At 45.2% G+C, this 12049-nt stretch overlaps 1 protein-coding gene across 7 annotated transcripts in view; it reads left to right on the top strand.

The window, feature by feature from the left end:
* The window catches only part of LOC103006548 (solute carrier family 25 member 44), a 46359-nt gene that overhangs the window by 13249 nt on the left and 21061 nt on the right, over positions 1-12049 (top strand). For 2 of the 7 annotated variants that reach the window (XM_057539434.1, XM_057539425.1), the window contains 2 exons: positions 720-847; positions 4229-4416. In XM_057539434.1, the coding sequence (XP_057395417.1) occupies positions 720-847; positions 4229-4416 (316 nt within the window). Of the gene's footprint in view, positions 1-205; positions 519-719; positions 848-4228; positions 6913-7105; positions 7301-12049 lie in introns of those variants that run through there. The other 5 variants (XM_028163875.2, XM_057539594.1, XM_007171872.3 and 2 more) reach the window with 5 other exon arrangements.

Genomic DNA, 12049 nt, shown 5'->3' on the forward strand with positions numbered 1-12049 from the left:
GTATAAGAAAATATGTGGTGTGTGCTTTTCTAGCCAGTGAGTTGTGAAAAGTAGAGCATAAACATAAGAGTTTTACATCAGGAGTGATTTCTGAAAGGAGTCAGCAAGCAAAGAGGTTTTGAAATCCCCTTCTCCAGAGGAATTTTGTGCTGTGCAAAATGACTTCTGGAAGGGGCCTGAGATTTAAAAATTTTTGTTGGTTCAGGGCTTCCCTGGTGGCGCAGTGGTTAAGAATGCGCCTGCCAACGCAGGGGACACCGGTTCGAGCCCTGGTCCAGGAAGATCCCACATGCCAGGGAGCAACTAAGCCTGTGTGCCACAACTACTGAGCCTGTGCTCTAGAGCCTGCAAGCCACAACTACTGAGCCCGCGTGCCACAATTACTGAAGCCTGCATGCCTAGAGCCCGTGCTCCGCAACGAGAAGCCACCGCAACGAGAAGCCCGCGCACTGCAACGAAGAGTAGCCCCCACTCGCCACAACTAGAGAAAGCCCGCGTGCAGCAACGAAGACCCAATGCAGCCAAAAATAAATAAATAAATTTATTAAAAAAAATTTGTTGTTGTTGTTGGTTTAGATGGAAGCAAAGATGGGAGTTATAGGGTCTAAGGTGGCTAAGGATGGAGGGTTTGTCATCGTTGGGCCAACTTGTAGAAAAGGTTTGGGGGCGCATGGGGTGGAACCTCACGTCTTGAGGCATTATCTTTCCCTTGATTCCAGAGCAGCTCTCGTCCCTCTGCCCTAAGGAGTGCCCTCACATCGTCTTTCAAGCCATCTCGGGGCCTCTGGCTGCAGCCACTGCTTCCATCCTCACCAATCCCATGGATGTCATCCGAACCCGAGTACAGGTAAGACCAGTCTTCTCCCCTACCCTCCTCCCAGATAAACCATTAGAAGTGTGATCTTCAGGCCCTCCAGTATTTCGTGACCTCTTTGTGTCATGGCCCTCTAGTCTAGCCAGCCTTCTCCTGGTCATCCAAGCCTCTTCCTTGTGGTTATGCTTACTATCTACAGAAACTAGCTGAGCACTTTGAATCACCTAGAATGTTTCTGTCATCCTGTCTGCTACCTTGCATGTCTCTACTCCTTTCCTTGCCCATGCCTCTAGGAATTCTTACTGCTTTCTTCTAGGCTTTCATCATAATAGCGTAGCCTATCAACCACCTTTTCCTTACCTTGTAGCTTTGTGGTTATTAGAAATATGATTTTAGTTAATTTCGTAAGTCTATCTGGCTTCTCCACTTGGCTATGTGCTCTCTACAGTGAAAATGACTGTCCTTGAACAGGTTTCACAGATTGTTCTGTGTGGACTCAGCACAAACACAGACAAAGCCCTGGGTGGTGGTGTCCAGAAATTATAGTCCCTGTCTTTAGTCAGCTTAATGACAATTTCACAGCCCCGAGTCCAAGGAAATAGAATCTGAATGATGATGTATAATATACACATGGTAGGTTTTGCTGTATAAAGCTTTAGGTGGCGGGACTTACCTGGTGGTCCAGTGGGTAAGACTCCACATTTCCAATGCAAGGGGCCTGGGTTCGATCCTTGGTCAGGGAATTAGATCCCGCATGCATGCTGCAACTAAGAAGCCCGCATGCCACAACTAAGAAGCCCGCATGCCGCAACTAAGACCCAGTGCAGCCAAAATAAAAAAATAAATAATAATAAAATGTAAAAATAAATAATAATAAAAGAAAATAAATACTCATAAAATAAATAAATAAATATTTTTAAAAAAGCTTTAGGTGGAGAGAATGGGGGAATTTTAATATCTGATTTGGGTAACTTAAGAAGACAGCTGTCCAGGAGAGTGGGGTCATTGAGTTACAGTGAGAAGGAGAGGGAAGGAAAATAACCTTAGCAGACGGAGGTGAAGTCAGCTTCCCTGATACCAGGAAGTTGGGATGGAGGTGGCTGGTAAATCTAGGTACAGTTGACTCTTGAACAATATGGAGCTTAGGAGCACTGACACTCCGCGCAGTTGAAAATTCAAGTATAACTTGGCCCTCTGAATCTGTGGTTCGCCATCCACAGATCGCATAGTACTGTAGTGTTGTTGTTTTTTTTAAGTATAAATAAAAATGAATTTTTACTTAAATCATTTTGGTATAGATTATAGTCAAATATATGTAAACACATTGTGGGTAATATAAGCAGGCAGTTCAATTTTAAATTCAATTTTTTATGTAGTAACTCTGCTACCTATGTACAATTTTGATTTATTTCCAGAGAAGTAAAATAATCTCTTTAAATTTAATGCTAGCATAAGCATGGAATTCTTAAATTAACCAAGTGTGTACTTTAGAGAAACAGGAATATATCTTGATATGTTTAGAGAGATATGCAATCCATAAAGGTTAAATAGCAATGGTAAAGTCTTCCCGGTTATTATATTTATTTAATTTATTTATTTTTAAAATTTTTATTGGATACTGTAGTGTTACTTGTTACTACTGAAAAAAAAAAACTGCATATCTGTGGACCCATGCAGCTCAAACCCGTGTTGTTTGAGGGTCAGCTGTGTATTGGTCCCTAGGAAAGCATGCGCCCCCTCCACGACCCACACGTTTGAAAATGAGTGGCATCTGATTGGTTTGCAAATAATAAAATGTATAGGTTCCATCCTTATTCTCTCCTGAGCCTTGTTCTGGGTGTTCCATGAGGAGATTCAAGGGAAAGGACAGGTCCTTACTTTGAGGAGTTCCCAGGCTGGAAGAGACAGCACATACGAGGACCAGGGCCATAGCTAAAAAAGCCCTTGACGTGGCTATGGATAAGTGGAGGATTAGGGGAACACAGGTGGTCAGAGGAAGAAGGGAAAGACGGAATGTGAAGGAGGGCGCTAAAGGAGGCAGAGAGGAATGGGGAGACGTTCTTAGTCAGAGATGGGACCACCTTGTGAATAGAGGGAAGTATAACAGGGAGTGTGTCTGTCCTGCATTGGCTGAAGGTATGAAGGGGGTAATCTCTAAAAGTGTAATTTGGTGGCAGGTATGGGGGTGGGGGGGGGGGAAGAAGAGGGCAAGACTATTAAGAAAAAAGAGAGAAAAGATTCCAGTATGATAGGGAAGACAGGTCACAGGGTGTGTGGGAGATGACAGGGTTGGAGGGGGAGGACTCTAGCCATGGAGCTTCAGAGGGATTGAGATGATCAGAATCAAAATCACTGGCAGAGAGAGCTGAGACAGGCTGGGACCGGGGCCCCTTTGCTGCAGTGCTGCAGTGTTTGCATCTGGACACACCTCTCCTCGAGCAACAGAATACAAAGAAACTATATGGGACTAAAAACAACTGTGTGCATGCCCAGTTGGGGCAAATTCTGGACCCAAAAGATACAAAGAAACCAAAAAACCCAACTGCCACTTCTGAAGTGCAGGGAGCAAAAGCAGGGTACTGTGCATGCTCCCTGCACACAACACCACCTAAGGGGCGGCAAAATACCTAAGCCACCCCTCTGGCCGGCCACCCCTCTGGCCCGACTCCTGTACACACCCCTACCCTCACCCCATATAAGACCTAAGCCACCCCTCTGGCCCGACTCCTGGACACACCCCTACCCTCACCCCATATAAGAAACAAGCTTACCCCCACTTTGGGGAGTGAGCCAGCAAAGGAAGCTGTTGTTTGTTCTTGCTCCCCTCTCGTGCAGCAGGGGCCCCAGTAAGGCCTTGTCTGAATTTCTTGTCTGGCCTCTAGTCAATTTCTGTTGCTTCCGGAAGGCCAAGAACCGTGGTCCGTAACAGAGCTGCAGAGGCCCTTAGAGGTGATTTAATCCAGCCTCCCTGAGACCAGAGAGAAGCACCTGGTCCAAAGACTCATCACTATGTAGTTTATCTAATGATATTAATTATAACTAACATTATTGAATACTTAACTGTCTGCCAGGCACTGTTCTCAGCATTCACAAGTATTCTTTTGTTTACTTCGTAGAACAACCACACAGGGTAGGTATTATCATTACTATTTTATATTTGAGGAAACTGGGGTACAAAGTGTTAAGTAAAGTACCTGAGATTATGCTGTTAGTAAATTGCGGAGCAGAATTCATACCAGGCAGTCTGGTACCAGAGCCCATACTCAGTCACTGTGCTGAACTGTCCCGCAGAAGCAGAGTCCAGCCCTCTGACTCCCAAGTCTAATTCTTTCCACTTTAGCCTAAGGCAGAGGGAGATTGGGTAGAGGGGCTTTGACTGCAGACCGTCGTCCTCCAATGCATTGACTTTTCCAGGTTGAGGGCAAGAACTCCATCATCCTGACCTTCCGACAGCTGATGGCAGAAGAGGGGCCTTGGGGCCTCATGAAAGGCCTCTCCGCCAGAATCATCTCAGCCACGCCCTCAACCATTGTCATTGTGGTGGGCTACGAGAGCCTCAAGAAACTCAGCCTCCGACCTGAGCTGGTGGACTCAAGACACTGGTAACCAGTGATGGGGAGAGAAGCCTGCTGTTTCCCACACTACTCTGGGTCGGGGGCAGAGAGGAGAGGGTAGCTCCCTCTTCAGGTGCCCCACCACATACCGAGTCCGGCCCTGGGTCAGGGACAGAGACTTTGAACTGCTCTTGCTGAAGAGGCTCCACGCCTGGATCCCCTGCTCTCATTATTTTTTAATTTTCTTGCCAAACTGGGCTCACTCATTCAGTACAGGTACCGTCCTGCCCTAAGGAAATCCACTCTCCCTGCCAATCCCACTCCATCCATCCCCTGCCAATCCATCTCTGCCTTCCCCCTCCATCTGTGTCCCTGAGATCCTGAGAAGAGCTGCACATAGAACTTGCTTACTACCACTGGTTCTTCCTCTTGGGCTTTCAGCCCAGATTCCAAGCAGTTGCCATCAGCCCTTTCCTGCTTCATCTCTTAGGCTTGCTTATTTTTATTTTGGGACTGAGCTGCCCACCAGACTACTCTGCTTTTCCCTGCCACTGGGGGCAAGGTGCCAGGCACTTTTGCACAGGGAGTGGGAGCAGCAAAAACCTCTGGTTCTCCAGAGCACTCATCCTCTCTTTGGAGAGTTATTAGGTTGGGGAGAAATGTTGATACTTTATTTTGTGTGTGTATTTTTCTGTGAACCGGGCTACTGTCTTAGTCCTGCTAAAGCACCAATCCTGCAGGCAGAGCCCACCCCCTTCCTCAGACAGGTGGAAAAATATCATGTAGCTTTTCCCTCAATCCCAGTTATCTATCCCTCCCAGTCCCTTCAGTCCCAGCAGCCCCAGGATATATAAGCTGTTTTTTTCTCCTGGCCCAGATGACTACAGTGGTGGGCACAGCTCTAAATAGATCAGACTGTCTGGGACACACTGGACTTGGAACATTACCCTGAAAAGTCTGGTTGAGAGAGTAGTTGGTTTGGAAAGTGACAGGAGGATATGTGTGCCCTAGCGCATCTCCCTCGACCAGCTGAGCCAAACCTAGGAGAGGGCACTGGAGGTTCTCAGCCCCAGGCAGTCATGACACACATATATACCCCAATCACTTGGACTCACAGAAACAGATGTTGTCTCACAATGGGAATCCCTGAGATGTGGAACTGTTTGTGTTTTTCTTCTCTCCGATCTGAGGAGTCATCCCGGTCATGGTACCTTCTGGAGGGATGCTTGGAGGCGGGTAAAGGGCGGGTCAGGAACTCACCCAATACCAGGACCACTGCATTTACCAGCCTGATACTGCCGAGATGATCTGTTGAAGCTCTCAGGAGCTAGATGATGAGTGCTCCTTCCCTGCCTCATCCTTCCCCCACAACACACACCTCCTCTACCAAGCTTGTGTTGCAGGTGAGGAGAGGTTCAGTAAATGGAATGAGAAGAAGGCATATCAAACCCTGCACTTTTACTTGAGACATCTGGCTTGGATGACCCTTCAAACTTTCTTATTGGTCCCACCCCCTGGGAGAGGCCATGGTGCCAATTTGAAAGGTGCTAGCTACCTGAAGCCTCGATATTTCTTATGGCTGCCCCACATTCTATCCCCCAGGCAAGATCAGAATCTGAATTCTCTACCTTCACCACCACCACTGCCCATCTTGGGCTCTATCTTTGAGGGTTATTTTCTCTTTTTCACTTATTTTTATTTTTGTCTGTCCCTTGCACTTTGTCAAGAGTCCTCCAATTTCTATTCACAAATGGTCATCCAAAGGGTTGGGCCCACAGATCATTCTGAATCTTCCTGCCTCTCAGTCACTCCTTTACCCTAAGAACCACCAACATAAAAGAAGCCAGGGATCCCTCCTTTCTCTTTTAAACTCATCCTAGTGAGACCTATGGAGGTTGGTTTTCTCAGCTCCACACCTTCCCGTCCCTAGAGTCTTGTCTTCAGTCCTTCCCCACCATTGCAAAGTGGGTAAAGTATCATGGACAGGAGGTAGTCTCCTGCTCTCATGTCTTACGTTGTTTCTATCCCAGACTCCTCCAGACTCTTTCTTCTGTTTTATTTTCTTGTACAGTATTTCAGTCTTTCACCTGTTTCCTCTCTCTCTCTCTCCCTCTCCCTCTCTCTCTCTCTCTCTCTCTCTCTCTCTCTCTCTCTCTCTGTCACACACACAGTTTTAAAGGATGATGGGCATTTACTAAAAGGGACCCCTGGCCCCTACTTTCCCATCTAATATTTTAGGGACTGGGATTCGGTTTGGTTAAAATGTCTTGGTGGGGGTGGGAAAGTGGGCTTCCATTTTCCCAGGACCATGGATCTGGACCAGTTGGAATTTTTGATGTATTGGTCTGTAGCCAAAATTGGAAGAAACTTTCGGGAGACTGGGCGAGACGGGAAACCTGATGGTAGTATTTAAGGACAGGGGAATAAAGTGCAGATGCAGTTAACGTTTGATAAAGTGGACTCGTGAATATTAACAGCGAACATTGACTGTTGCACTGTATGAAGTCTCCGAAGTGTAATTAAACGTTTTTATTGAGTCCTTGAGCTTTGCGCTTATTTTGCACGCTTGCCGAGAAAGTATGATACGTAAGTGTATCGTTCTTGTATTAACGTGTGTGTAACCCTCCGCCTCCGACAGTTTCCCCTCCCCGCGGCTCGGTGATAGACATTCGCTGTTTCTAATCGGAGGCGCGCAATGCCGGGAGCGGCCAATCGGGGGCTTCGGTGGGCGGAGCGGCCGGGCCAGTTAGCTTTGGCGGTTCTATTTCAACATGGCCGAATCGAGCGGCGTCAACGTAGGCAGCGGCTGTGAGGAAAAAGGGCCTGAGGAATTGTCTCAGGAATCTGCGCGCCCCGGCACTACCATCTCGAGGGTGAAGCTTTTTGACACCATGGTGGACACTTTCCTCCAGAAGTTGGTCGCTGCTGGGAGGTAAGGTGGAGGAAGTGAGGCTGAGTGCCAATCTCGCAGTAGGTTGAGGTGGGCGAGAGGCAAAAAGAGGGTTTGTCCCGCCAGAGTCTAAACCCCGCGAGACCAGGACGGCCCCAGGGCAACCAGCCCAGTCGCGTGGGTCTGGGGTTCTGGGTTATTGATTGGCAGTCTTATTCTACCCTCAATTCCTAAGCCTCCGGAAGACACGTGATGTTTACTAATACAGATAATGTGGAGCACATTTAGGACAAGTAGCTACTACTTCCAGTAAGCCTAGTTTTTTTTTTTTTTAAATAATGGATGCACTTATAAATTTATGTATTTTATTTATTTTTGGCTGTGTTGGGTCTTAGTTGCTGCCTGCGGGCTTTCTCTAGTTGCCACGAGTCCCGGCTGCTCTTCATTGTGGTGCGCAGGCTTCTCATTGTGGTGACTTCTCATGTTGTGGAGCAGGGGCTCTAGGCGCACGGGCTTCAGTAGTTGCAGCATGTAGGCTCAGTAGTTGTGGCTCGCGGGCTCTACAGCGCAGGCTCAGTAGTAGTGGCGCAGGGGCTTAGTTGCTCCGTGGCATGTGGGATCTTACCGGACCAGGGCTTGAACCGGTGTTCCCTGCATTGGCAGACAGATACTTAACCACTGCACCATCAGTGAAGTCCCCAGTAAGCCTAGTTTTGATTATAGGTGGTTGAGAGGAAAGACACAGGCTTTGGAGTTAGATTTAGGGTTCAAGTCATGGCCCAACTTAAAGTGAGCGAGACTTAACTGCTCTGTGCCTCTGTTACTCATAAATAAAATGGGAACAATAGTACTTTTCTCATAGGGTCGGTCTTTCTGAGGTTTAAATGAGTAAATACTCAGAAGGCTCTTAGAACAGTGCCGGCTACGTAGAAAGCATTAGACTTCTAGCTGTTATTAGGGAAATAGTAATAACCTTCTTCACTGGGTGGTTGTGAGGACTAAATGTATTACCATAGAAAGAAACACTTCCTCTCTTGATTTCTGCTTTATATGAACAGTATTCTAACAATATTGTTGACCTGAATTGTTGGACACTTTAATCAATAGAAATTGATAAGAGGCCAGAGGAGAAATTCAGGCAAGGCTTTACTGAGACTCATGCTGCTGCATGAGGGAGTGAAAACAAGTTACAGGTGTCCTTGCTCATTTTTCTGAGGGGGAGTGAGCTGGTCCCTTAAATGGAGTGAGGGTAGGGGTGGATCCATTGGTCCGCTGGAGAGGTGGCTTAGGTGGTCTGCCCACCCCTTCAGTGATGCTGTGTGCAGGGATCATGGGCAGTACCCAGCTTTTTCTCCTGACACCTCGAAAGTGACAGTTGGCTTTTTGGTCTTTTTGTATCTTGATCAGAATTTGCACCAACTGTGCATGTATGTAGTTATTTTTAGTCCCTTATAGTTACTTTGTATTCTGTTGTTTGAGGAGACATTTGCCTAGGTGCAAGCACTGCAGCAAAGCGTCCCAGGTCTCAGCCTGTCACAACAGTATTGGACACTTTAAAGGAAGAGTTTTGTCCATGGTCCCATACCCCAGAACATTAATGCTGGAACACTGTTATCAGAACTTTAAGGGGTTTGACCACAGCCTGTTTTCCATCCACCCTCTATGTCCCCACTACCCCTGTTCTTTGACATCATCAAGACTCTCATCTGCTCCCTATTTCCTTCCCTCCTGGCTTTAGGACTTTACCTTTCCTACAAAAACCTTATGATACATCTCTTCACTCACTGATTCACTCAGCAAATATTTGAATGACTATTCTGTTCCAGGCACTGTGTCAGGTGCTGGGGATATGATAAAGCAGACAAGGCCCCTGTCTTACATTCAGTGGGTAGAGACATGAAGTAAACAAAATAATCACAGAGTTTGGTAAGGTAATGAACGAGCAACTTGAGGGAAAGGAAAACACTAGATAGCATAGTTAGGGGATTCCACTCTGAGGAAGTGACATTGATATGAAACAAAGAATAAGAGGGAACCAGCTTTTCAGAGAACTAGAGAAAAAGCTTATAGGAAGGAAGGACAGCTTGTGCAAAGGTCCTGAAATGGTCAGGGCGTTCTAGGGACTGGCAGAGTGAGAGTAAAATCAGAGGAGGCCGCACAGGCAGGTGACAGCCTTATCAAGCAGGGCCTAGTTTCCATAGTAATAAATTTGATAAAATAATTTGTAATCATTTTTATGGACCATTCATGACGCACCATCATTTTATGTCCAGGCAAGATCTCTCCATTGATTGATTGATTGGCTTTCCCTTACTCATTCTTACCCTCCTCTCTCCTCCCCACAGGCCCTGCTTTCTGTTGGCTATATGTCATCCATTTATCCATGTATTCATGTACAAATGTTTTTTGGACATCTCCAGTGTCTCAGGCTCTGTTTTAGGAGCTGGAGATACAGCAGTGATCAAGATAGGAAGGTCCCTGCTCTCGTGGAATAGACTTTCTTGTGCCATAAAGAAAAATAAATCAGCGTGAAGGAACAGAGAGCAATGGGGAAGGGGTCTGGGTTAGTGTGAGTGCAGGGAGGTGACATTTGAATAAGTTTGCATTCTTGTAAAGTGTGTTGTTTTGTCTGTGTATTTTTTTTAAATTAATTTATTTATTTTTGGCTGCGTTGGGTCTTCGTTGCTGCGTGAGGGCTTTCTGTAGTTGAGGTGAGCGGGGGGCTACTCTTCCTTGTGGTGCGTGGGCTTCTCATTGTTGCGGAGCACGGGCTCTAGGTGCACGGGCTTCAGTAGTTGTGGCCCATGGGCTCTAGAGTGCAGGCTCAGTAGTTCTGGCGCATGGGCTTAGTTGCTCTGCGGCATGTGGGATCTTCCCGGACCAGGGCTCCAACCCATGTCCCCTGCATTGGCAGGCGGATTCTTAACCACTGCGCCACCAGGGAAGTACCCTGTCAGTGTATGTTTTAAATTTATATGAATGATAGTTGTGCTGTATATGTCTTTTTTCACTTAATAGATTGTATTTTTAAAGATCTAACCATATACTATAAATGCATATGGTTCAGAGCTCTCAGTGCTGCTTGTCATTTCATGATATGCATCCAGCACTTACCCATTCCCTATCATGGCACCTGGTTGCTTCCAGCTCCCTCCTCCACAAATTATGCCAGGGTACATCCCCTCACAGACTAGTGCTAGAATTTCTCTGAGGTATATAATGGATTGGAATCATGGGATCCAAGGGTTTATATCTACCTATGTTTTGTCAGATTGCTTTCCAGAAAAGCTGTTCCTTTCTCCTATGTCCTCACCATCACTGGGTATCTACCATTCTAATATTTGCTATTCTGAAGGTGTGAAAGGGGTTATTTCATTATTATTTTAATTTGCACATTTCTAACTCCTCATAGGTGTGGGCAATTCCTTATATACCTCATTAGTCATTTGGCTTCCTTTTCTGTGAACTGCCTACTTATTTTCTGTGTGTTTTTTTTTTTTTTGGACCTATTTTTTTTTTAATTGGGTTTTTTATCTTGATGATTTGCTGGAGTTCCCGGTATAGTCTAGATATCAATCCTTTGTCTGTTTCAGACTGAAGAGGAAATAGCTATCTCTATTAGATGTTAACTTTGTCTATGATGTCCTTTGAGTAACAGAAATCCTTAATTAAATAAAAAATTACACAGATTTTAGTTGCTTACACTTTACCCCAGGAAGATGAAGCAGAAAAAGAAATGTAGTCATCCCAGGGGACCTTCTCCCAAGCAGTGTGGATACTCATGACTCTTCTCAAACTTTGCACTAACTCCGCATCCTTCAAACAGTCATAATAAATTGCTAAGTATTGCCTAGTCAATTTGTATTTTAAAACCCTTAATTTTCATGTAATTCATGTTTTTCATTTTATGGCTTGTGCTTTTGAGGTCTTGTTTACGAGGCTATACCGACGCCCAGGTCACAAAGATAATCTCCAGTGTTTTCTCCTATTGGCTATTTTATCGTTTTACTCTCTACTCTAAATCTGTGATCTGTCTGGATTCAGGTGTAAAGTGGTAGTCTCAGTCAGTCTTACTTTTTTTTGTTTTCCCAATCATTGTCAACTAAACAGTTCGTTTGTCCCCATTGCTTTAGGGAGCCCCTTTTATCGTATGGCAGGTCCCTCCGCCTATTGTGTCCCTGGGTCTCTCTTCTGCCCCAGATCCATTCACCTGTCTTTGTGCCAGTGCATATGGGTTCTTAATACCAAACCTTTGTAGGAAACCTTAAGTCTGGTACAGCAAGTCCCTCTTCTCTCTTCGCTTTAAAATTGACCCAGCTATTTGAGAACCTTGATTTTTTCCTTGTAAACTTTAGAATGAATTTTTCTGGATCCTCAAAACATTCAGCTGCAATTTTTGGTATGTATTTTTAGCAAATTAAGGAAGTCCCTGTCTCATTCTAGTTTTCTGAGAATTATTAAAAAGATCATGATTCGGTGTTGAACTTATCAAATGTTTTCTTCCCCAGTTAAGAAGATCTTATAATTTTTCTTTAGTTCATTAACGTTGATGATCTACATTGGTAGATTTTATGGAAGTTAAACTATCTTTGCATTCTTGGAATAAATCTACTTAATTATGATGCATTTAAAAAATACAGTTGGATTTAGTTAGATCAGTGTTTGTGTGCTATAAGTGAAATGGGCCTATCGTTTCTTTTTCTTTCACTGTCCTTATCAGCTTATAGAACCAAAGATATATTAGCCACATATATCCCTCTTCAGGAACGAATTATATAAAATCAGGATTAT

Source organism: Balaenoptera acutorostrata, chromosome 1 (assembly GCF_949987535.1).
Source record: "Balaenoptera acutorostrata chromosome 1, mBalAcu1.1, whole genome shotgun sequence".
NCBI lineage: Eukaryota > Metazoa > Chordata > Mammalia > Artiodactyla > Balaenopteridae > Balaenoptera > Balaenoptera acutorostrata.